This window comes from Chiloscyllium punctatum, chromosome 11, assembly GCF_047496795.1.
Source record: "Chiloscyllium punctatum isolate Juve2018m chromosome 11, sChiPun1.3, whole genome shotgun sequence".
In the NCBI taxonomy this organism is placed as follows: domain Eukaryota; kingdom Metazoa; phylum Chordata; class Chondrichthyes; order Orectolobiformes; family Hemiscylliidae; genus Chiloscyllium; species Chiloscyllium punctatum.
In genome coordinates, this window is record NC_092749.1 from 62730600 (window position 1) to 62758084 (window position 27485).

A 27485-nucleotide genomic window follows, 5' to 3' on the forward strand; every position below is an offset into this window, starting at 1 on the left:
CTCAAATCCCACAAACAAAAACATTTAAGCTTTAATCAAAATAATACATTAATATTCCTCATTCGTTAAGAAAATAGTTGACAGTTTTATAGATGGTCTGTGTCTTTAGCAATTAATCAAAAAGCACCCAAATTGTAACTACATCAGGTTAGAATTATGGCTTGTGAGAGAAATAAGTATAATTTTGTGTGATGTACAGATATTAAAAACAGTTTTAGCTACAGATTCATGCAGAATCTAATCATGAACAACTCAAACTGCAGCTAAAGGTAAAGGATACATCTAAAAGGGGACATGGAAATTACATACATATACTAAAACCTAAAATAAAACAAAGAACTTTTGGAGCTGGAGATCTGAAACAAAAAACAGAAATTGCTGGAGAAGCTCTGGCAGCACTTGTCCAGAGAAAGTAGAGTGAACATTTCAAACCCAGTGACTCTTCTCCAGAACTTCAGCTAGGAAAATGTGATATTTATGCTGATGACAGAGTGGGGTTGGGGTTTTGGAAATAAAGGAGTTAGTAGATTAGGTAGAGAGAGAGCCCGAACAGAAATCAGGAGACAGGCAGCAAAAAAGGTCAGTCAGACAAAAGGGATGTTGACAGTATGCCAGGGAAGAGAAGCTAGACATAATGGGCTTGAGAAATTGAAAATGGCTTGGCTGTGCTGAAACAATCCTGATGAAGGGCTTTTGCCCGAAACGTTGATTTCGCTGCTTGTTGGATGCTGCCTGAACTGCTGTGCTCTTCCAGCACCACTAATTCAGTATGTGCTGAAACAAACCAGTGCCATGTCAAAACGTAGGGAGTTGAGATGGATAATAAACCTGAAAGAAGATGGTCATGCTCTAAAACTGTTCAACGCAATATTGAGTCCAGATGGCTGCAAAAGGTCCCCAAGCAGAAGTGGAAGGGTTTTTTTTTTAAAAAACTCACTTTGTGGGAGGTGAGCATCGTTGGTGGGCCAACATTTATTATCTGTTCCTAATTGCTATTCAGGTGGTGATGGTGAGTGGCTGCCTTGAACCACTGCAGTCCACCTGCGATGGTTGACCCACAATGCCATTGGGGGGGGAGGGGGGGGGATGGATTTCCCAGATTTTTGGCCCAGCGACTGTGAAGGAACAGTAATATATTTCCAAATCAGGATAGTGTGAGATTTGGAGAGGAACTTAAAAGGTGGAGATGTTCCCATATCTCTGCTACCCTAGTACTTCTAGATTGAAGCAATTGTGGGTTTGGAAGATGCTGGCTGAGGATCTTTAGTGATTTTATGCAGTGCATCTTGTAGATAATATACAGTATGCTACTGAACAACAGTGGTGGAGGTATTGGATGCTTGTGGATGCGGTGCCAATCAAGCAGGCTGTTTTGTCCTGAATGATGTCAAGCTTCTTTAGGAGATGCACCCATCCAGTTAACTAGGGAGTATTCCATCACACTCCTGACTTGTGCCTTGTCAATGGTGGCTTTGGGGAGGCAGAAGGTCAGTTACCCGCTGCAGTATTCCTAGCTTCTGACCTGTTCTTGCAGTCAGTGTGTTTATGTGGCAAATCTAGTTGAGTTTCTGGCCAATGATAACCCTGAGGATGTCAATACAGGGGGGTTACAGTGATGGAAACACCACTGAATGTCAAAGAGCAATGGTTAAATTGTCTCTTATTGGTGATGGTCATAGCCTGGCATTTGTATGGTATGCATGTTACTTGTCACTTGTCAGCCCAAGCCTGGATATTGTCCAGATCTTGTTGCATTTGAACATGGACTGCTTTAGTATCTGAGGAGTTACAAACGATGCCGAACATTGTTCGCCGACGATAGCACACTCCCACTTCGAACTAGAAAGAAGGTCATTGATAAAGCAGCTAAAAATGTTTGGGCCTAGGATACCACACGGAGGAACTCCTGCAGAATCCCCTGGACCTAAGATGACTGACTGCCAATAACCGTGACCATCTTCCTATTTGTCAGGTATGGCTCCAACCATAAGGTGTCACTCTTCTAGTTTGCATCAAGTTGCTGCAGCACTGCAGCAGGTAAGAGAAAGAAATGTTGGCACAGCAACTCAGCACTAAGTAGCAATCAACTCTAAACTCAGGGTCAATTTTATAGACAGATCATTCTCCCTGGGCTCCCTTTCTACCTCTCTGCCCATTGATTTTCCATGCCCCTAACCCCCACCAGTATAAAACCCACCTGCTATCAGTTCTGAAGGGTCTCTAACTCTGTTTTGTCACCACAGGTGCTGTCAGACCTGCTGTGATTCTCCAACAATTGTGTATGCTAATAATTAAACAGCAGAAACAAAAGGTTTAAACAATAAGGCCTGGGAAGACAAAACAAAATCACAGTTGGACATTATAATATCAATTACAGAAAGAATATTGGATTTCTTATCAGTTGGATGGTTCCAAAGATTCTTATCAGAAATATAGTTAGAAACTAGGATAAGACAGCACTCAAAAAGATGGATAAATGAAACTTCTTGACTGACAAACCTTTAGAGAATTCTTTTCAGATTAAAATGATAAGGGAGAAACGAAAGGAGTTCAAATGATCATACTGACTAGATAAAAGCTTAACTTCATAAAGGAATCTTCAATTAGAGAATAATGTTAAATTATCAATTTCCATGTGATAGTGTGAGAAATCCTTAAAAATAGTTGACACCTATATTTGCAAAGCTGAAAATATGTGTTGCTGGAAAAGCACAGCAGGTCAGGCAGCATCCAAGGAGCAGGAGAATCGACGTTTCGGACATGAGCCTGAAGAAGGGCTCATGCCCGAAGCATCGATTCTCCTGTTCCTTGGATGCTGCCTGACCTGCTGCGCTTTTCCAGCAACACATTTTCAGCCCTGATCTCCAGCATCTGCAGTCCTCACTTTCACCTATATTTGCAAAGCATGAGAAGTCCAAGTGATTTAAAAAAAAATGATCAGTTCACTGAAATTTCAGAAGTAATAGAAACCCTCATAATACCTGCCAAAAAGCACTCTCTCTAATCAAAAGATAGCTCATTTGCTTGGGCCTTTAAGGAAAACCTTTACTTAAATGTTGGTTATTTTTATTTTAGATATTTTGTTCTTAGCTATTCTTAGATAATCCTCAATGTACTTGCACTTAACTATGCAAGTATACTGTTTATTAATTTTAGTTAATAAAATTATAAAATTCATAAATAGTGTCATTTAAGATTTTCAGTGACAACCGGAACAAGCCAATATCCTACACATTTCCTCAAGTAGGGAAGACAGAGATTCCCCAATCCTTAAAATGTCTGGGGCATTTACTACATATGGTTTAACTAAAGGTTATTTGGATGACAGCAACATTCTTGGCTGGCTTCTGCAGTGGGAATGATGCCTAAATCTTACAAATCTAAACTTGGTGTTTGTGGAACTAACTAACTTGAATTCTGCAGTCAGAAATGACTTGTGAAATACTCATGTTTCAATTTAGGTCTATGCACTTAAAAGTTCATAAATCACTTCAAAATTATGCCAAAGATCTCCACAGCATTCAAGAACTCCTGGTAGTTATAATCCTACTAATACAAGTTATTTCTTCACCTGACATCTTAACTCAGACAGGAAAACATAGGAGGAACAAAAACATAAGCAAAATAAACTAAAAGCTATAAATGATAGCAATTGTACTGCAAATAAGTCATACTAAATAACCCAATTCTCTCAAAGTCAGTTCTGAGCAGTGAAGCATTTTGTAGTGGAGAAATACAGAAATGCTGTCAGAACAGCAGTTGGTTGGTTCAAATATCAACACCACTCAATTTTTTTCTATTTGCCTACTCTTGAATTCTTATTTGAAGATCATTTTGAATTTTTAGTACTCATCCTCCTCCCAAAATCAAAGTGAATTGACCAGCTAGCTGTATCATTCTATACTACGATTTGAAGTGCAAATAGTACAAAATGTCAATGGCACAGGTTTCAAACAGGCTTCAAATCTGTTTGGATAGTAAAATGAATTTTAAAAAAAAGAGACTGCTGGAAAAACTCAACAGGTCTGGTAGCATCTGTGACGAGAAATCAGATATTTCTGGTCTGGTCTGTCATCAATCCTTCTCTTCACAGATGTTGCCAGACCTGTTGAGTTTTTCCAGCAACATCTATTTTTGTTTGATTTAGCACCTGCAGTTTTCAGTTTTTATTTAAACTAAATAGTGCTTTCTTACTCACTGTATCTGTATGACTAGAATATCTCTATCTAGCATGCAAAATTAACATATTAAGCAACAAATAAATCAATCATCACTGCCAGTCATGATGTCAGTGCTTTCAAACAATTTTCTTTTAATGAATCTAAATTCAAAAGTAAAATAGTACAAAGTTTGCATCGATTTTTCTAAAATTAGTGAACATTCCTTTTGAGCTATCAATTTATGCACAGAACTAAGAATTTTGCCAACATTTTGTGTACACTCATGGATTTAAGATTCAAGCATTTGAAATTATCTGCAATAAGAGGTTTGCAAGTGTAAAGATTGACACGCAATAATATACAGTACCAGTAAAAGACAGGAAATTAGGTTTGAATTTCAAGTTACTGAATCACTACAGCACCAATGTTTTTTCCTTAAATGTCTACTTTAAAGTCATCATAGCAATATGTACAGCATGAATAATTAGAACAAAATCAGATTAGCTTGATTTTTCAGGAGATGGATACTCAGAATCAACACTTGTCAATTAAAAGTAACATAAACCCTCTTGCACCATTAATATGCAAGGAGTTTGTAGAAACCAATCAATGGATTGGGGTGCACATATTGACAGTCGTAATCAGTTTGATGTGAGGAAGTGAACTCCACACTCTTACTTTTAACTGGATGCTGCAAAGATAATTAGTTTTCATGCCAAAAACAGTCCTAGGTGGGTAGGTAGATGGGAGAGATCCAAGAGGACAACGTAATGAGGCACCAATTTCTTTTGAATCTACACTCATGACTGGTGAAGTTGGGAGAGGGGGAGTAAGAGAGCAAGAGGACAGGGGAGGGACTCACTAATATCCTCAGGGAAGGAAATCTGCCTACCTTGGCCTACATCTTACAATGTGATTTACTCTGGATTGATTTCTGTACAATTAAAATGTCCAGATGGAGCCAATTTTGTCAGGCGTGTCCAGGAAAGATCCCTGACTCAATATATAGATAGGCCATATTAGATTTGGTGCTAGGCAACGAGCCAGGCCAGGTGTCAAGAGTTCTCGTTGGAAGACCATTTCAGTGAGTGACCACAACTGCCTCATCTTTACTTTAAGGATAAAATGAGGACTGCAGATGCTGGAGATCAGAGCTGAAAATGGAGGAAGACAGCTTCTTCAAGGAAGGCATCCTTGTAAGAGGGAGGAAGAGAGCTTCTTCAATTCTCCTGTTCCTTGGATGCTGCCTGACCTGCTGCGCTTTTCCAGCAACACATTTTCAGCTCATCTTTACTTTAGCCATGGAAAGGAATAGGAACAGACAGGATGGGAAGTTATTTAATTGAGGGAGGGGAAATTATAATGCTATTAGACAGGAGCTATGGAGTATAAATTGGAAACAAGTGTTCTACGAGAAATACACAACAGAAATGTGGAGGCTGTTTAAGAAGCATTTGTTGCAAGTGTTGGATAATTTTGTCCCACTAAGATAGGCAAGGAATGGTAAGGTAAAGGAGCCTTGGATGACAAAAGAAGAGGAGAGTCTCATCAAGAGAAAGAAGTTTACTTAAGGTTGAGGTAGCAAGGTTCTGGCACAGCTTAGAGTAATACAGGGTTGCTAGGCAAGAACTCAAACGAACTGAGGAGAGCAAGGAGGGGGGCACAAAAAAAAGCCTTGAGCGAGGAGGATTAGGGAAAACTCAAAGGCTTTCTACACTTATGTGAGGAATAATAGAATGATCACAGAGAGGTTAGGGCCAGTCAGGAAAGTAGAGGGAACTTGCACCAAGAGTCTGAAGAGGTGTGTGGGGGGTGGGGGGGACTATACGAGTTTTTTGCTTCAGTATTCAGTAGAGAGAGGGGCCTGTTGATAATGAGAACACAGTGGAAGTGATGAATAGACTTGAACAGATTGATATTAAGAAAGTGGGTGTGCTGAAAATTCTGGGAAGAATCAAGATAGATAAGACCCCAGGGCCAGACCAGATATATCCAAAGTTACTACAAGAAGTGAGGAATGAGATTGCTGCGCCTCTGCCAATGATCTTTTCATCCTCACTCTCCACAGATGTAGTACTGGATGACTAGAGGGATGTGAATGTTGTTCCTCTGTTCAAGAAAAGGAATACAGAAATCCCTGGGAATTACAGACCAGTCAATCTTACATCTGTGGTAAGCAAGGTACTGGAAAGGGTTCTGAGAGATTTATAGGATTTATGACTATTTGGAAAAACATTGTTTGATTAAATACAAATCAACATGGCTTGTGAGGGGCAGGTCATGCCTCACAAGCCTTAAGTTCTTTGAGGATCTGATGAGACAAGTCGACAAAGGTCGAGCAGTGGATGTGGTGTATATGGATTTCAGGAAGGCATGTGATAAAGGTTCCCCATGGTATGGTCATTCAGAAAGTTAAGATTTATGGGATACAGGGAAATGTGGCTGACTGAAAGACGACAGTGAGGGGTAGTGGATAGAAAGTATTCCACCTGGAGGTCGATGACCAGTGGTGTCCTGCAGGGATCTGTTCCTGGGCCTCTGCTCTTACAAAGGATTTGGATGAAGTAGTGGAAGGGTGGGTAGTAAGTTTGCTGATGAGACAAAGGTCAGTGGTGTTCTAAAGAGTGTTGAGGGCTGCTGCAAGCTACAACCAGACATTGACAGGAAGCAGAGCTGAGCAGTGGCAGATGGAGTTCAACCTGGATAAATGCAACATGATTTATTTTCAAAGGTCAAATTTGAATGCTAAATACAGGGTTAAAGATAGGATTCTTGGCAGTGTGGAGGAACAGTGGGACCTTGGGGTCCACGTACTTAGGTCCCTCGAAGTTGCCACCCAAGTTAATGGGATTGTTAAGAAGGCGCATGGTGTTTCAGCTTTCATTAGCAGGGGGATTGAGTTTAAGAGCCACGAGGTTTTGCTGCAGCTCTATTAAAAACTTGGCTAGACTATACTTGGAATATTGTGTCCAGTTCTGGCTGCCTCATTATAGGAAGGATGCATTTGCTTTAGAGAGGATGCAGAGGAGATTTACCAAGATGCTGTCTGGATTGGAGAGCAATGTCTTAAGAGAGAGGATTGAGTGAGCTAGGGCTTTCCACATGGGAGAGGAGGAGGAAGAGAGGTGACTTGAAAGAGGTGTACAAGGTAATGAGAGGCATAGATAGAATACATTCCTTAGGGCAGAAATTGCCATCATGAAAGGTCATAATTTTAAGGTGACTGGAGAAAGGTATAGGGGAGCTGTCAGAGGTAGGTTCTTTACACAGAGTGATGGGTGCATGGAATGCATTGTTAGTAGTGGTAACAGAGTCAGAGTCAGAGACATTAGGGACATTTAAGCAACTGCTGGACAAGCACAAGGACAGCAGTAAATTGAGGGGTGTGCAGGTTAGGTTGATTTTAGATTAAGATAGATGCTTGGCACAACATTGTGGTCTGAAGTGCACATGCTGTGCTGTACTGTTCTATGTTCTAGAGATGAACAGAAAAATGAAATTACTTTCAGTCCACACACACACACACACACACACACACACACACACACACACACACACACACACACAATCAAAAAGCCAACAAAAATAGCACAATGAATAATCATTGAGTTGGATGCCAGTGGATTACTTCTGTCGAGGATACGCAGAAACCTTTCCTGATATGGGTTTAACTATTTTTTCCAAGCTGTCCATACATTTATAGTGTACCATACCAATGCAACAAAATATGGGAAGACCACATACTGCAGATGGAAATGAAGATGCAAGTTGACATTGGAAATCAACCTTCCTGCATTTCAGAACTCAAATCATTGGTTTTTTTTGACTAGAATAGATCTTAAACACTATTCCGTTGTCCTCCCCAAATTCCATTCCTGATTAAGCTTTTATTCACCCTGCACAAAATTTCATTAATATCCATTTATTATATTTGGCTTTGGTAAGAGTTTTTTTTAAATGCAAACGTCATTTATTAAACCAATCTACTCGAATACTAGCACTCAAATACTGTAGAAACTTTTACATAACCAAAACCTTCAAAATATACAATATTAGCAAAATGCATAATAAAAAGTTGACATTTAAGACAAGACAAATTACGACTACTTGCCTTCAGAGAATCTATCAGATCTTCAACAAGGAATAGTCGTCTTAATTCAGTAATCACATGGTTGATATGGCTTAGCCCAACATCACTATACTTCTGCACTAGTTCATCAGATACAGCAACATCTGTCTCCAAACAGGCCCTAAAAAAGAAAAAAGTGTGGTAGTGTACAAAACTAAAACAGGAATTTGCCAATTAATTGGAATCCTACTGTGAACTATATTGATAAGCTAAAAATCACCTGAGTGACTTTTTGTTTTCATCTTTAAACACTAAATTATGACTTCCATCATTTAGCGTAGGATTAGAAGCAAGCCTTCCAAAAAATATTAGTTTTGTTAGAATGATACAAATGCAGCTCACTATAACAGTTTGTAAGTTTCTCAGGAAAACTTCTAAAATCAAGAATGTGGGACAACAATTTCACTTTATTGTGGTATCATGTTTGTTGTGACAGTCACATGCAAGAATAAAAGCACTTAATGTTGAGAGCAATTCTCAATTTCTTCACACTCTCTTAAAAAGTTTCATGTTATAGATTAATATGACAATACAAAAAAGAATAAGTAGCCCCAATATTTAAATTATACTTACTTGAATGGATGCCCTTCATCAGACTTCTGCACTGCTTGCAGAATACCTCTGTATATCCTGAAACTAATGGTAACTGAAAGTAATGCCAGGGCAAGGTACGCAATCACACTGACAATGCTGAAAATGGTCATAGACAGCAGCAAGAATAGGCTCGCACCAAATACCAATCCAGTCTTCTTAATATCACGCCAGTAGATTAAGTCCATCACTGCCAGAATTAAATGGGGAGAAGTAGGAATTAGCATATTGCATTAACTATTTCCATTGCATAATAAGTAGCATAATCCAATGTAATGTCATGTAATTGTTGATTACTTTCAAAATCAGTCAGTAACTATATTCAACAATTGTATTTGGAACAGGACTTCAAATTAATTTGTAAAAAGATTTTCAAACTGGGTAAGTGTTAAAAAGCACACACCCTAACAAGCTGATACCCAGAAATTCCATTGAATAGTTCTCAATTTTGTTCCCCCACACATCAGTACATCATCTTTCAAACTAGAACACAAGATTATAATTCCAATAAAACTGCTCAGCTGTACTGTGGACAAGTAACTTTAAAACATGCAATTTAAAATTACAGGACTGTCCAAAAAAAAAATCAGTCAACCAGCATTATTTGCTACTGAAAAGGTTTTGTTTTGAAAGATCAGAAAAGAGATTAAGGAGAAAACTGTATACTAGTACTAGATCTGACAATTTCACCACTGGTAGCACTGCACTCAGCCATTCACAGAATAGTTGGGAAGTCCACAATCCAGTGAAAGTCATGTTGAATCCATGTGAAGAGCAATAACAGTGAATATCAATTTTTTAAAAGAATCTTCATACTACACAAATTTTAGTAGGTTTACATAAACTGTATTTGCCAATTAAAATGAATTTGTGAAGCCTATTTAAAGTTACAATTTTCCAAAAGCCCAATGAGATGATTCTATCACTACCTGCTTTGTTTTTTGGTCCATTCTGCATCAATCGTGTTGATAATTGCCGCTTGATCAGCAAGTTTATTCTAATTCATACTGCCAATACATACACTGCAGGTATTACTACAGCATGAAGATCATAAATATACATTACATTTTAAAATACAGAGTCAAAACTGAAGGGATTCATAAAGCTAGAACTAATGGAATCAGACAGAAAACAACTGAATAGTTAAAAATGAATATTTACAGTCTCAGTCAGCCCACATCTCCAGATTTAACTAGTGGGAACAGGACAATTTCCAATTAAAACTTAATTTTACGAAACTAATAATTTATATTATATGTTCTTTATTATCCCACCTTAAGAAAATCAAAAGAATATTCAAACCATGGACACGTTATACTTCTCCCCCCCCTCCCCACCAAACTCAAGAATTTGGCAAGGAAAATAAATTAGGGGAGTTTGTCCTGGAACGAAATGTACCCCCTGCTCACCAACTCTGCAATTAATTACTGGATCAGCAAGTTCATTGGGGACTTAACTCACCAGCAATTCAGGCCCTTAGGTGGCCATTTAAAAGGCATCTAAAAGGTTTTATATTGCATTCTTCCTAATCAGCAAGCAATATAGTTAATGGGCGGAATGGGAATCCTTCTTTTGCTATGGCCTCTTACTCCCTGACCTGCCTCTGTCTGCAGGAAAGGAAATAAAATCTTACTTGCTCAGGAGATCCAGTGGCGAAGTGTAAAGCTATCACTGAGAATGTGTATAACATATGAGCAGGTCGAGAGTGTGTTAAGTTTTGGGTTGCCTGACAATGGCCCAGCGACCAGATAAGAACTTGCAGTAATCAAAGAGGTGCTGGAGGCAAGGGTAGTGGTTTAGTGAGGTGAGGTACATCTATCGTGTAATGCCAGTTAACGAGGTGAAGAATATCCACTGTTTAATGCCAGAAGACTTTATCTTTACTGTTGATACTCGCTGATTCAAACGGTCACCCAATCAATATAGATGTTGCCTCATTTGGATGCTGCTCCCTGTAAGTGACTATATAATTCTTTAAGAATCTGCTGTTCAAGAGACGACAGAGTTCATGTCTTTGTGTACATGGGCAAACGTTCTCTCTCCAGGGCCCAGAATAAAAGGTACAGCCGTACTGTGTCTCGGAGTGCTTGCTTCAACTGATATGGGGATACAGAAACAGAACAACAATATGGCGAACCAGGTAGGAGTGCAAGCGAATAGTTATGATCGGGCAGTGTCAGTGATCACAAAGCACGCCACTATCTTGAGACAGACAGGCCCACAGGTAAGATTTTAAACCTTGGTCCCTTTTGATAATGCTGTGTCAGAAACAGTCCCCTCATTCAACTGCTTTCTATTCTACGTACTTCTTGAACAGGAATTAGTTCAGTCAAGTGACACAGTTTCATGAACCCCTGTTTGTCAGTGCGTTTAAGTCCCCTGGACCTAACTGGGATTCAAGTCCTCGTGTGAAGTAAAGTGAGAAAGGGGTTCAAGTGCCCTAGAGTAGGAATTGATTTGCAAGTATCGCAGTTAAGTCCAGAGTACATTTAGACAAATGGGACAGACACTTGATAAAATCGGGTCTGTTGACCCAGTTAGGAAAGATTTGTCACGATAATCCACGTGAGGAGTTCAATTATCAAAGATTGAGCACTCAACTGAACAAATTATTGGGAAATGAACAGTTGGTGGGGGGATCTTGGGATCTAGATAAATGTTCAAAAGCAGAGTTCGAGGTGTCAAAGTCTAATATTTCCCAAAAATTGAAAGATTTAGATTACTAATTGGAGGATGATGGCCACCAAATTAAACAAAGAAATCCCGCCAAATTTCTTGGGAACACACCACTAAACAGAAGAATATCCCTATTACCAATGATAAAGGGAAAACACATCATTGGGAGGTTTTGAAGGCATCATGTGAAACGTATGATTTCAAATGAAAGCTTACGAAAGACAAAAATGAGAAAAATGTCTCTCAGGCATCACTGCATATGCCTTGATCCCAGGCTTTATTTGATAGTGGGGAAGATTACAATAGAAATGATGCTGGTTCTCCATGCCAAAAGATGGCCAGACATGCACACCATTTTACAACTTCAGGGGGACGCCACTGCTTCAGAAAAGGATATGTGCAGAAACACTGTTGTATGTCATACTGTTACGGATCTCTGGCATACCCCAGCCAGACAAACACTCATCCCAGAGACCCTTCTGCTTTTATTCGTTGACAGTTTACACACAGACACTCACTTGGGAAAGGAGTGAATGTGTGTGTTCCTATCACATGGGATGGTAACCAGTCCCCACCACCCCAGGTTGGCCAATTGTGACAGAGACTGGGAATGTACAGACTGTTGAGTGGGTCCTAATCAGAGACTAGGGAAGGTCGAAGCTCGGACCCCGCAGGAAAGCACCGTTCCAGGTGTTGCTCCAAACCTTCACTGCAGTAAAAGTCAAAGGAAAGGATCAGTGGATTCACCTGAGCAACTATAAACAGTGGATTATGGACCAAGGGAAGGAGGAGGAAAAGGACTAAAAGGAGGACTGAAAAACTTTAATGTATTCTTCTGTATTGCTAGTTTTGTTACTGATACACTGCGTGCCTCTACACTTGCCTCCAGTAAGGCGACGGATTGGGTTACCAAGGGAGATTATTAGTATTATGATATCCTGCCAAGCCTATGTCTACTTCTCTCCAACCTGGAGAGAAGGGAGGGTCAAGATTTGCAGGCAGGGTAAACGTAACTAGGTCCATCATTTGTGCAGAAGAGACATTCTCACTTGTACCAATGCGCAAGGGAACCCATTTGGATTACGGAAGGTTACTAAAATTGATTACTATAATGGATTGTTTGTCCAAACAAATCACAAGTTGGTCCTGCACCATTTCGAAGCTCATTGGATGCTGCCTGAACTGCTGTGTTCTTCCAGCACCACTAATCCAGAATCTGGTTTCCAGCATCTGCAGTCATTGTTTTTACCAAAGGAATCTGTGGCAACTCCAGTGTTGGTATTGGGGCTGCAAGTTTAATTTTACGTGCAGGAGGGACCCCCTGGAAGGAAGAGACCATCACCTATTGTACAATGGGAAGTGCTTTAAAGTAGGCTCTGGAAAATAAGCCCTCCCTGATAAAGAGTAACCGGTATTGACCATTCAGGAATACATAGCCAGCAATTATTTCTACCAGGTCTACCAACGGCTAAACAGTGATGGCACAGTTGCTTGCTTGTCTTGGCCCACTGGAGTGAACTCACACTTCTCCATTTCCTTCAGTGGAACCATAGCCTACACTACCAGTGTGCTCTGGCCTGTAATAGTTTACCACTGTCCCAAAGAATAACTCTTCAGTATGAACCTGTACAGGCCCCTGTGGCAGACTACATATATCTTCCCCAGCCTTCTGACCACATGGACAGAGATTGGCTGAAGGGGGACTTATGGTGGGAAGGCACAAGAGGGAAACTGCCCAGTATCAACCTGGGATAAGAGAGATACTGCACTGGTCATGGGTGGGGATGTTCAGAAGTGTTCATTTGCAATAAAAAAACCTCTTGCCTTCACTATTCCTGCCACATTCATAAGTGCGACCTATCCAGGACATGCAACGTGTTAACGGTCATTGTGAGAGGTCCAACTGTGTACCCTTTAAATGAGGGGAACAACCCCTATGTGGTAAAGTCAACCTTACCCACCTCACAGTGGATGCCATTGTCTTTGTGCTTCCTCAAAACAGAGGAGTTAAGGAGATCTCGTGTCTCATGATGCTACATTTGCCTGGATTATTCACAACTACTCTCACAATAAAGGCTGTTCTGAAAGTCTTTTTGCAGACCCGGGATTTTCTTCTTTAACAGTACGGCCACAAACTTCCTACAGTCCCCTTACCCTCACTCGGTGGCGCTTGGCACTCTACTCCCCAGGACAGTACCCCATTAAGGACCATTCCGCAGCCATCAGAAGCATGTCATCTCCGAGGAGTATTGCGCTGCCTATAAAAGACCTTCGCCACCTTTACTGCTGGACAGGCACCTGGTTACAGTGCAGCAGGCTTATTCTCCCTAGGGGCCTCTGGGGCCAACATGGCCACCCGTGACCATAACTATCTTGCATGCAGACTTACCATGCCTAGCAATGCTATCTACAGAGCACTCAAGGTCATCACCCAGAACCTGAACCAACTCAGACTTTTCTCTACGCAAAATCGCTATGCATTGGATTACTTCCTCGCCCATCAGGGTGGCGTTTGCCCTATAGTGCAAGACAAATGTATAATGGGCCTGGATGACATCACTGCTAATGTTACCCATTATGTCCACAAGACAGATGAGCAAGATAAGGTCTATAAAAGGAGGGCAAGCGATGGGCCGGATGGAGAGACTGGGAGCTCGGAGGATGGAAGGACTGGCTAGTCAACATGGCTATTTACGCAGGGGTGATTATAATAGGAATATTCCTGGGAATAGCTGTTCGGAAATGTATCTTACAACAAATGATAGACTCTACGCAGGGAATATTTCCAACAGGACAGGCTTTGGTGACCCAATACCCAGCGGTTGAGGATTCAGACGGCAACACAGCACGGAGGTCAGCCCTTATGCTATCAGTTATCATGAAATAAAAAGGAGGGAATGAGAAGGTGTACAAGGTATGAGCAGATAGAGAAAGTGTTAAGTTTTGGGTTATATGATAAAAGGCTCAGCTAGCATGATTTTGACCAGATAAAAATTTGCAGCAAACAATGAGTTGCTGAAGGCAGGGGTCGTGGTTTAACGAGGTGAGGAACATCCATCGTGTAATACCAGATGACTTAATCTTTACTGTTGATACTCACTGATTGTAACAGTCACCCAAGCAACAGTGGACGATAAAGTTCCAACTTAGGTTGTCTTATTTAGATGTTGCTCCCTGTAAGTGACTATATAATTCCTTAAGAATCTGCTGTTCAAGAAAAGATCAGAGCTAATATCTTTGTGTACATGGACAATCATTCTCTCTCTAGGGCCCAGAATAAAGGTAGAGTCATACTGTGTCTGAGTGTTTGCTTTGACTGATAAGGGAAATAGGACAATATCAACAGACTTTCATACTCAGACTGCTGGCCCCAAATGGGCAGAAAGCTCTGGCAACTCACATCACCATTGTCAAGGCCACCAATTGAATCAGAATTAGGTTTATCATCACATATTCTCACATGAGTGCACTGAATAGTTTATAAAGTCACCACAGGGCACCATCTTTAGTACAAAAGTATTTAAGTTTGTTTTCACCATCACCTGCTCTCACCAGGAATAGTTTGTCAGCTCTGAACAAGCTAACAAACAGACAATCTGGTGACTTTAGTGGTGGAAAGAAATCACCATCCAACATAGTCAGCAACACTTTAAACAAAAAAGTAAAAATGCATTTATATATTTATTTATTTTACAAAATCAAATAGGCATCACTTCAAGAGATCAGTTTCAACTGAGTATGCACCAACTCCACTGTTCCATTAACTCAAATAACTCTCCTCCTAGCACCCATCATTCAAACTGTTGGCTATCAGCCAAGCAGTCTTATACATGAGACTCAATTTCCTCCAGTTAAGATAAATTAAAGTAAGTTTCTACTGCCATGACAAAATTCTGTACCTGTGCCATTATTTCCATCTTCTTAGCCAGCCAAAGAAACTGAAAGTGTTCAGTATTGCAGCTAATCTTTCTTTTTTCAACCAGTTTTATATTTCTATTTCTAGATGCATTTCATACTGCCCATTTTTAGTGACAAAGTCAGAACTGAATGACCCATCTGATTCAGACTAACAATTGAAACATACCTGAAAATGACTTTCCAAAACTGATAGCATACCTGTAGCAATGACCCTCATAACTACTGAACTTCATGGATATTCACAGCTTTTTAAAACATCTGTGCATCCTTGTAACTGTCCCAATACAAAGTGGCAAGCCACATTATTCAACCACTATAGTTCATATGGCTTGCTGCACCCACAATGTTAGTAAGAAAATTCCAGTTTTTGATCTAGCAACAGTGGATGATAAAAGTTCCAACTTAGGATGGCATGTAACTTAGAGCAAACCTTGCAAAATGGGGATGTTCCCAAGTTTGACAGTTTCAGCCTGTTCTGTCATTCAGTAAGATTATGGAAGAATGTGAGGAAATGTCTTTCATAATAAGACAATTAAAGTAATAGGCAAAAGCATTAGGAGAAAAGGCACTTTTACACTCAACATATTGTCATGGTCTGGAATGTCCTGTGGTAGAAGATTCAATTGATTGATTGAAAAAGGGAATTGGACTATTATTTGAAAAAGAAACATGCAGGCTCAGAGAAGAAAGTCAGGAAAATGGCATTGAGAAGTGTAGTCATTCAGAAAGCCAGTGCAATCAGAAGGAACTGAACAGCCTTCTTCTGTGATGTAATAATTGTGATTTTACATTCCTGTAAGCCCACCATAAATCTCAAGGCACCTATCAAAAATCTCTCAGCCCTGATCTTCTAAATTTTAAAGATGCTCTCAAAGGAGGTTTGGCAAATTGCTGCAGTGCATCTTGTAGATGGCACACATTACTGCTAGTTTACCAGTGGAAGAAGGCATAAATGTTCAAGATTCAAATCTTGTATCAATCAAGAGGACTGTTCTGATCTGGTTAACCATGAGTTTTAAGTGTAACTGGATATGCTTTCATCCACGCAAACGAGTATCCCAACACAATCCTGATTTGCTCACCACAGCTTTTCCAACCTGTGACCTCTTGTTGCTTCAGCACTTAAGTGTCTGGTTCAGTTAAGTTTCCAGTCAAAGGCAACCTCTAGCATCCACGGTCACACTTTCCCCATGTGTTTTTCCCCAAAATTTGTGGTTACCCCCTCCTTGGCATTAACCTTTGGGCAGCACGGTGGCTGAGTGGTTAGCACTGCTGCCTCACAGCACCAAGGTCCCAGGTTCAATCGCAGCCTTGGGTGACTGTCTCTGTGGAGTTTGCACATTCTTCCCCATGTCTGCGTGGATTTTCTCCCAATGTCCAAAGATGTGCAGTTCAGGTGAATTGGCTATGTTAAATTGCCCATAGTGTTAGGTGCATTAGTCAGAGGGAAATGGGTCTGGATGAGTTACTCTTCGGAGGGTCAGTGTGGAGTTGTTGGACCGAGGGGGCTGTTTCCACACTGTAGGGAATCTAATCTAATCGCATCTCAATTCTACAGCTGATAAAGCAATGCTTAGGTTTAAATAGAATGTTTTCTTCCAACTTGGCCTCAGTCTACAGTAGACTTAAAAATAAATCACAAAAAGGCAAACAGTCTGCTGCCTTAAAAAGAGTCAATTTCTTCAAGAGTTAATTTTTGCCAACAAAGCTGACGCAGACTTGCAGTCTTTCCACAATTTTAAGCGGGGAACTACAATTGCTGATCGCTTCTTGATTCATTGTTATCAATTACTATCCTCATATTCAAAGATCCATCACTGTTTTTGTCAACCAATGATTGATAGTCTATTGAACTAGATATGAACGTTATCAGGCAGGCTTGGAGTAAATGTGGCTACATTTACAGCACATTTTCTCACTATTTCCCCTAATGGGTGAGCACAAAAAATGTGAAAAGACTGCACAGTAAAAGCTACAAAACACCCTCTGCCTCAATTAAAGAATGAAATAGTTAAAAGGGTAACTGCACTCATGTCAGGTTGCAACTACAACTGATAATTGACATATCCAAAGCCTATAGAAGCATGGACTTAACTTGAACACAGGACCAAAGACAGGACTTCATCTCCATTAGGACTGCACACTGGTCATTCCTAACAATAGTCTGATGGACAAATACACCTGCCATGTAGATAAGCAAAAACAATGTCAAGTAGGTTTTAACAACTTGATTTTCTCATGGCCTAGTCAGGAAAATATGCCCTTTAGAACCTTGCCAGCTCACTGAGGAGTGGTGTTACTGAATTGCTTGGCGTTGGTACCATTCAGACTTTGTGCACCCAAGCTTTCAGTGTTTCTTTCAAGCAGGGTTCAACAAAGGGAAGAGTCTGCACAGTACAAGCACTCAGATAATCATCATAGAATCCCTATAGGGTGGAAGCAGGCCATTTGGCTCAGCTTGTCCACAGAGACCCTCTGAAGGAGTATCCCAGCCAGACCCAACCCTCTACCCAATCCCTGTAACCCTACATTTACAAAGGCTAACCCACTTAGCCAGCCTACACATCCCTGGATACTACGGACAATTTAACATTGCCAATCCACCTAATCTACACATATTTGAACCGCAGGAGGAAATTGGAACAACTGAAGGAAATCCACACAGCCAGGGAGAATGTGCAAACTCCACACTGACATTTGCCAGAGGCCGGAATCAAACCTGGGTCCCTGGTCCTGTGAAGTAGCAACATTAACCAGAGCCACCGTGTCACCCTGCAGTGCCAGATAATCTGCAGGTTTCCTTGCTCATCTTGACATAAGGCCACAAAACCTTGGAGCTGCAGTCAAAATGAAGAACTCCCAGGGGCCGCATTAAAAGGACTCTGGGATATAGATATACTCAGTAACTGACTCATTTTACTGTCAATGTTACGTCATTGCTTAGTCTGTGGAACAGCTTTCCCAATTTTGCAGTTTCTTCAAACACTACCAAACAAACATGAGACTGTTAATGAATGGTCCATCCAGTTTTATTCTTAAATCAATTTTTCTGCACCTCTCGATCAACTCAGTTGTTTGCTAGGTCATCTTAGAGGGTATTTAAGAATCAACTATATTTCTAGAGATACATATCAGCCATATCAGGTAAAACAGCAAATTTGTTCCTTAAAAAGTCATTTGTGAATGAGATGGAATCTTAATAACCATCTATTAGCTTCATGGTTGAGACTAGCTTTTATGTTTTCAATTGCACATCTCTCAATTGTTAGTTCAGGCCTTGAGATTACTAGGCTGCAATGCACTCAATTACCCAAACCACTTCAATAGACAATAGGTGCAGGAGTAGGCCATTCTGCCCTTCAAGCCTGCACCACCATTCAATATGATCATGGCTGATCATTCCCAATCAGTATCCTCTTCCTGCCTTATCTCCATAACCTTTGATTTCACTATCCTTGACAGCTTTATCCAACTCTTTCTTAAATGAATCCAGAGACTGGGCCTCCACTGCCCTCTGGGGCAGAGCATTCCACACAGCCACTACTGAGTGAAGAAGTTTCTCCTCATCTCTGTCCTAAATGGTCTACCCCGTATTTTTAAGCTGTGTCCTCTGGTTCGGCACTCACCCATCAGCGGAAACATGTTGTTTCCTGCTGCCAGAGTGTCCAATCCTTTCATAATCTTATATGTCTCGATCAGATCCCCCCTCAATCTTCTAAACAAGGGTCGCTTCAGTCTTTCCGTGTAAGGTAATCCTGCCATTCCAGGAATTGACCTCGTGAACCTACGCCGCACTCCCTCAATAGCTAGAATGTCTTTCCTCAAATTTGGAGACCAGAACTGCACACAGTACTCCAGGTGTGGTCTCACCAGGGCCCTGTACAGCTGCAGAAGCACCTCTTTACTTCTATACTCAATTCCTCTTGTTATGAAGGCCAGCATGCTACCTGCTGTACCTGCATGCTTGCCTTCATTGACTGATGTACAAGAACACCCAGATCTCTCTGTACTGCCCCTTTACCTAAATTGATTCCATTGAGGTAGTAATCTGCCTTCCTGTTCTTGCCAAAGTGGATAACCATATATTTATCCACATTAAACTGCATCTGCCATGCATCTGCCCACTCACCTAACTTGTCCAGGTCACCCTGTAATCTCCTAACATCCTCCTCACATTTCACCCTGCCACCCAGCTTTGTATCATCAGCAAATTTGCTAATGTTATTGCTGATACCATCTTCTATATAATTAACAAATATTGTAAAAAGCTGCGGTCCCAGTGCGGTACCCCACTGGTCACTGCCTGCCATTCTGAAATGGAGCCGTTTATCACTACCCTTTGTTTCCTATCTGCCAACTAATTTTCAATCCAATCTAGTACTTTGCCCCCAATACCATGCGCCCTAATTTTGCTCACTAACCTCCTATGTGGGACTTTATCAAAAGCTTTCTGAAAGTCCGGGTACACTACATCGACTGGATCTCCCTCGTCCATTTTCAGAGTTACATCCTCAAAAAATTACAGAAGATTAGTCAAGCATGATTTCCCCTTCATAAATCCATGCTGACTCTGACATATCCTGTTACTACTATCCAGATGTGCTGTAATTTCATCCTTTATAATAGACTCCAGCATCTTTCCCACCACTGAGGTCAGACTAACCGGTCTATAATTTCCTGCTTTCACTCTCCCACCTTTCTTAAAAAGTGGAACAACATTAGCCACCCTCCAATCCTCAGGAACCGACCCCGAATCTATCGAACTCTGGAAAATAATCACCAACGCATCCGCGATTTCCCGAGCCACCTCCTTCAGTACCCTGGGATGTAGGCCATCAGGCTCCGGAGACTTATCAACCTTCAGACCTAACAGTCTCTCCAACACCAAATCCTGGCAAATATAAATTCCCTTCAGTTCAGGTCCTTCAGCCACTGTTACCTCAGGGAGATTGCTCATGTCTTCCCCAGTCTTCAAAAAAGAATTCACAAAAATCCATATAAAAGAGACTGTAAATCTATTAACAGCCAAAAGGTCACTTAACTCAAACATACCTTTGTTAAGACACTAAAAAGCATGCAGTCTTAAAAACAGAGATTAACTGTATCATTTCATTTTTTTGGAGATCGGCCTACATAGTAAACCTAGCCCAAGACCTGCTTGCCTTTATTGCCCACCATGTATTTATTCTGACTCATTAGTATTTTTATCAATGAAAATAGTGTTGATCTTCAATTACCAGCTCTTTAGTTTTAATGGATTTCTTAGCTCAAGCCTGATTACTTTTCTCTTTTTAGACAGATCATGCTTAATACTCTAGTTAATGTTCCCTTTTTATAAAAGCACCCGAGTGGCAATTTCAATTCACTTACCTATAACTTGATTACAATTGTTAATAAAGATATTCATTTTATATTAAAAAATACTACAGGTCAGGTACTATACATATCTAAAATGTTGCATTTAATAACTACATTCTGTAGGTTAAGACTTGAAACCACCAAAACAATTTTTTTTTTTAAAAATCAACAATGAGATTTCAAATTTCACCAGTAAAACTACTTATCGTTTTACCTTTTTGCTATGTACCTACAAATAATCAATTTAAAAACATTAGACTCATTACTTGTATGTTGGGTGTGAATATAAGAAAGCTGCATTTTTCAGAAGATCTTAATTCTTCAGTTCAGAAGCAGTTAAAGATTTACAATACTGTCGTCAGTTGCAGTAATATTCCCAAATTAAAGGCTTGATTTTTAGTATGCATGACTTAATCTGTACAAAGCTGTGCAACAGTGCAAACTGGAGCAGACCATATAAAATACTGCAATGTTTGGTATGCAACTACTGGCATCTGCGATGCCTAAAAATAGTATCAATAAGCTGCAACAAGCATGCCGATCTCATCCAATTACCAACCCTCCACCTTTAACCAATCTCTTATCTGAAACCACTCTACAGTTTTTAAAACAAGAATGTTTAATACTGAAGTACTCCCGTACTGAAAATACTCATTACTTTTTATATAAATCTTCCAGTATGTACACAATCTGACCTTATTTGTCCTTCTGCCCAAAATAGTGAACTGCAATTCAGACACCAATTTTCAAAACTAAAATAAAGCAGAGATGACACATTCTGCTGAAATAAAACCAGGGGAAAAATATTTTCATATGCTTCAGTTGAAATCATTTAAAGATTTACAAACCCATTTTGGCATCCATCTTGAAGCTGTTCACATGCAGTGAGCTCCGGCACAGCTGATTACAACCTTTTACTTCCTGCTAGGTCATACAGAGGTTAAATTACTACGTAGTTGTCTGCTGTGTCACTGCACAAATAGCAGATCCAGTCTTTGTGCACTATTTGACTGCGCAACTGAAATCTACTACAAATCAATGACCAACTATTAGAGCTTGTGGAACATAATGAAATTCTCTGCCCGGTCTATAAAGTCATATACCTGCGAATTGAAATTTTAGTAATATCCGTATTTCCAACATACTGGCTACAAAATTAAGAAATATTATGATTTGTATTTATTAAAAGGACAAAAAGTGATCAGATGAAAGACAACTACCTAACCAGATTTCTGAGCTGATGGATTCAATTCAATGCAAGAGCACACAATACAGCACAGAGGGAAAAAAAATCAACAGGAAGAAATAGACAAAAGAAAAATTCACCAATAGGAAGACGCAACTTTAACTGAAAGAAGATTTTAAAACAGTAAATTCTTCCAGTTGCTACCCAAACGCCCCATTTGCCACCACAAAAGCAATTCAACCTACAGCTGCTGTTATCACTTACAAATTCCAGTCTAAAGACAGAAATGGAGGGGCTTCAAATTCACAGACACTGGAGGCAACTGCATAGACTTTTAACAGAAGGTCCGAAGTCCAACATGGTTAACTGCAAAGACAAGGATTGCTACAAGGAATGAAGTCACCGGACAGCTTTAAACTAGGCATTGGTAGTAATATGTAATCTACTGAAGTAGTTGAGCTATAAACCTGTTGATCAATTCAAACTTCTTACACTCAGGACTTTAATTTCTCATACAACAAAGTGAAGGTTTTATGAATTCCAAAAGACAAGAGACATATATCAATGCACTTCTACTTCCTAGCTTTCAGCTCATAGAAAATATTTATATAAATATTAAAACTTCCAAAGGTGAAAATGCTTTTAGCATTCAAATTTATATAGAATTACATTAACTTATAAAACCACACATTTGTCTAATTAGTCTGCGATATACTTTACGGGGGGGGGGGGGGGGGGGGGGGGGAAAGGAGTGTTCTCCTTTCCCATCTACCTAACTTACTGTCTCCTATTCCCCCATCACTTCTTGTGGTCTACTCAAGCAACCTGATTTTAAAATTCTCACCCTCATTTTCAGTTATCTCCATTGCATTCTCCTGTGTATGTTTGTAATCTCCTCTGGACAGGTTGCACTGGTTTCCTTGAAGGATATTTTCTGTTGCGGAAAGTGGGGGGTGATTTAGCATTAGCGTATCAAGAGGGTGGGAACCAGAGCAGTGGGTCAGCATGTGGAGTGATTGAGGAGAAGGTAGAGGCAAGGCCAGGTCATCAAACATGGTGGGACTCATGGTCTGAAGTGAAATGTATTTATTGTAATTCAAGATGATTACTAGGTAATGCAGATATGTTTACAGCTGGAATTAGTATTTGGGAATTACTTTGTAATCATTACAGAAACGTGTTTGAAAAGTACAGTTCAACCCAGAGTGGTGTTTTTGGTCAGGGATAACGTTATGGCTGTACTCAAGGAGGATATTCCTGGGAGATTGGCCAGTGAAGTTATATGGATGGAACTGAGAAATAAGAAAGGGATGATCACGTTATTGGGATTGTATTACAGGACCCTTTATTAATCAGCAGAAAACGGAGAAGCAAATATGAAAAAAGAGATCTTTCATATCTGAAAGAATAACGGTTATAATGGTAGGAAATTTTAACTTTCCAAACAGACTGGGACCATTATACCATTAAGGGCTTTGATGGAGAGGAATTTGTTTTTGGAAGTGTAAAAGAAAACTTTCTTATTCAATGAGGCTGGAGATGGAGCACTGGCAGGGCCAGTGACTGAAATGTCAATGGGAGAGCAAGTTGGGGCAAGTAATCATGAGAAGGACAGAACAACTCCAAAAGTTAAAGTTTAAACTGCAGTAAGGCCAATTTTGATATTAGGAACTTGCAACAGTTGACATGGGGAGGCTATTCACAGATAATGATATGGTTGGGAAGTAGGAGGCCTTTCAAAATGAGATAAAGAGTTCAGAGACAGGATGTTCCTGTTAGCACGAAGGGCAAGAGTGGTAGGCACTGGATGACCACAGAAATCAAGACTGTGATCAAGAAAAAGGAGGTGGTATATACATCAGGTCTAGAGAGCTGGGATCAAGTGAACCCCTAGAGGACTATAAGAGCCATAGGAGTATACTTGAGAGGGAAAGCAGGAGGACAAAAACAGGATAAGATAATGTTGGCAAATAGAGTTAAGAAGAATCCAAAGAGATTCTACAAGTACATTAGGGGGCGAGAGTGTAACTAGGAAGAAAATAAGGATCCTTAAAAGATCTACACGGCTGTGTAGGTGTGGTACCACAGGAGATGGGAGTTATTAAATTAATATTGTGTCAGTATTTCCTGTGGAGGACGATGTAGAAGCTATGGAACTTGGGGAAATTAAGTAGTGATGTCTTGAAGAGCATTCATGTTACAGAAGAGAATACGCTGGGGGTCTTAAAATGCATCGTTAGATAAATCCCCAGGACCTGTTCAAGTGTTTCACAGAACTTGTGGGAAGTTAAGGGAGAGATTGCCGGGCCCATTGAGATATTTTTTATCATCGATAATCACAAGTAGTGTGCTGGAAGACTGGAGGGTGGCTAATGAGGTGCCATTATTAAAGCAAGGTTGTAAGGAAAGGCTAGGGGACTACAGACCAGAGAGCCTTATGTCAGTGGTGGGTAAGTTGTTGCAGTGGATTGAGGGACAGGAACTACATGCATTTGGAAAGGTAAGGACTGATTAGGGATTGTCAACATGCCTTTGAAAGTGGGAAATCATGTCTCACAAACTTGATTGAATTTTTTTGAAGATTGAAGGCAGAGAAATAGATATTGTCTATACAGACTTCAGCAAGGTGTTCAACAAGGTTCCGCATGGTAGACTGGTTAGTAAGGTTAGATCACATGGCATCCAGGGAGACCTAGCCAACTGGATGCAAAGGCAGGAGACAGAGCAGTGTACTAGCAGGTTGCTTTATGGACTGGACCAGCATTTTGGCATAAGGATCACAGAGTTTGCAAATTACACTTAAAATAGATATAGAGGAGAGTGAAGAAGATTACCCCAGAGTACAATGGGGCCTTGATCAAGTGGACCAATGGGCCAAGGAGTTTAATTTAGATAAACACGAAGTGATGCATTTTGATAAAGCAAATCAGGACAGGACATATACACTTAATGTCAAAGTTTTGGTGTGTGTTGCTGAACAAAGCGACCAGAGGGGTGTGGTTGTTTTGTTCCTTAAAAGTAGTCACAGATAGACAGAAGGAGGGGGGGGATTTGGCATGCTTGCCTTTATCAGTCAGAGCATGGAGTATACGAGTTGGGATGACATGGTACAGCTGTACAGGACACTGGTGAGACACTTTTCAAATACAGTGTTCAATTCTAGTTACCTGCCTACAGGAAGAATGTTGGTAAACTTGAGAGAGTGGAGAAACAATTCACAACAATATTGCTGGGACTGAAGGGTTTGAGTTATAAGAAGAATCTGAATAGGTGAGGGCCTTTTTTCCTCTGGAGCGTCAGAGGCTGGAGGTGACCTTGTAGAGGTTTATCAAACTATGAGGAGCATGGATATGGTGAATAGCAAAGGTCTTTTTCTTAGGGTGTGGAGTCCAAAACTAGAGGGCATAGGATTAAGGTGAGAGGGAAAGATTTAAAAAGGACCCAAAAGGTCTTTTTTTTTTCCATGCAGAGGGTAGTGCATATATGGAACAAGCTGCCAGAGGTGGAGGAGGAGTATAGTACAATTCCAACATTTAAAAAGATATGTGAATGGGTGTGTGTGTGTATATATATATATATATTTTTTTTTTAAAAAAAGAGTTTAAACACATAGGCCAAATGCTGGCAAATGAGATTTGGTCAGACAGATGTCTGCTTAGCTTGAACAAGTTTAGTCCATAGCATTGGTTTCCAAGCTGCATGACTGGCTCCAGCTGGGAAGTTGGGCAGGGAAAGAGATGGAGTTTAATCTGGACAAATGTGACGTCAAATGCAAAAGGAAAATATACCCCAACTGGCAAAGCCCTTAGGAATATTGATACAGAAAGGGATCGTAGGTTGAAAATCCATAGGTCCCTGAAAGTGGCAACACAAGTGGATAAAGGCAGTACACAGCGTACTTACCTTTGATCGAGGCACTGAATATAAAGGCTGGTAGGTTATATGGCTGTTGTATAAGACTTTAGTTTGGTCATATTTTGAGTACTGTATGCAGTTCTACTTGCTGCATAATAGGAAGGATGTGATGTGATCTGATTTATGATTTTATTTAACACTGTCAAGGTGTACCGAGGTGAAGTGAAGATGTTGCCTTCCATGCTTTGCAGGCATTTTGTACTATAAAAGTGCGTTAGGGTAACAGAACAAAGTGCTGGATACAATGTTACAGCTGCTAAGAAAATGCAGAGACAGAAATTAACATTGACATTGCAATGGCCATCGCAAAAGTCTGATAACAGCAGAGAAGTTGTACACGTATACAAACTTTTACATCTTCTGCCCAGTAGAAGAGGGTGGAAGAGAGTAAACTGGGGTGGAAGGAGTTTTGGTTATGTTGGTTGCTTTCCCGATACAGCGCGAAATATGGATGAAGTCAAAAGGATGGGAGGATGGTTTGCATGATGCATTGGGCTGTGTTCATAACCTTCTGTAGTTTCTTTCAGCCTTGAAAACAGCAGTTGCTTACAACGCTGTGCTGAGTCCAGCTAGGATGCTACCAATGGCACATCTATAAAATTTCTAGAAGTCTTTATGGACATGCTGAATTTCCTTAGCTTCCTGAGGAAGTAGACTTCCTTAACTGCGGTGTCAATGTGGGTAGACCAGGAGAGATTGTTGATGATCATCCCTCCTAGGAGCTGACACTGTCAACCATCTCCACCTCAGCCCCAGTGATACAAACGGGTGTGCCTTCCACTCCACTTTCTGAAGTCAATGACCAGCTCCTTTGCTTTACTGATAATAACAGAGATTGCTTAACAGCATGGTGTAAAGTCAACAATATCTTTCCTGTACTCCATCTCATCACAGAGATCCAACCTACAAGGGTAGCATCATCACCAAACTTTTAATTGGAGTTGGTGTAGACTTTGGCCACAGATTTGTGTATATATAAGCAGTGTAGCAGGGAGTTGTGTACACAACCTTGAAGGGCTGGTGCCTACCCTTACTGACTGCAGTCTGTTGACCTGCAAGTTGAGAATCCAATTACTTCACATTTTTGGATCATTGGAATCTCATTTGGGGTAGAAGTGACCTGTACAAGGAGGATGGTTTGCACCTAAATTGGAAGGGGACAAATAAACCAGCAGGGAAATTTGCTGGAGCTGCTCAGAAGGATTTAAACAAATAAAGGTGGGGGAGTGGGACCTAAGGAGATAGTGAGGAAATAGATAAATCTGAGAAGGGTACAGTTGAGAACAGAAGCGAGTCAAACAATCAAGGCAGGCAGGGACAAGGCAGGACTAATAAATTAAACTGCATTTATTTCAATGCAAGAGGCCTAACAGGGAAGGCAGGTGTACTCAGGGCATGGTTAGGAACATGGGACTAGGATATCATAGCAATTATGGAAACATGGCTCAGGGATGGGCAGGACTGGCAGTTTAATGTTCCAGGATACAAATGCTATAGGAAAGATAGAAAAGGAGGCAAGAGAGGAGGGGGAATGGTATTTTTGATAAGGGGT

General features: G+C 40.5%; 1 protein-coding gene across 8 annotated transcripts in view; it reads right to left on the reverse strand.

Moving 5' to 3' along the window:
• LOC140483037 (reticulon-1-A-like) overlaps nt 1–27485 on the reverse strand; it is a 110433-nt gene that overhangs the window by 23081 nt on the left and 59867 nt on the right. For 7 of the 8 annotated variants that reach the window (XM_072580933.1, XM_072580931.1, XM_072580928.1 and 4 more), the window contains 2 exons: nt 8863–9070; nt 8272–8410 (listed from right to left, as the gene is read on the reverse strand). In XM_072580933.1, the coding sequence (XP_072437034.1) occupies nt 8272–8410; nt 8863–9070 (347 nt within the window). Of the gene's footprint in view, nt 1–8271; nt 8411–8862; nt 9071–21680; nt 21777–27485 lie in introns of those variants that run through there. The other variant, XM_072580934.1, reaches the window with a different exon arrangement.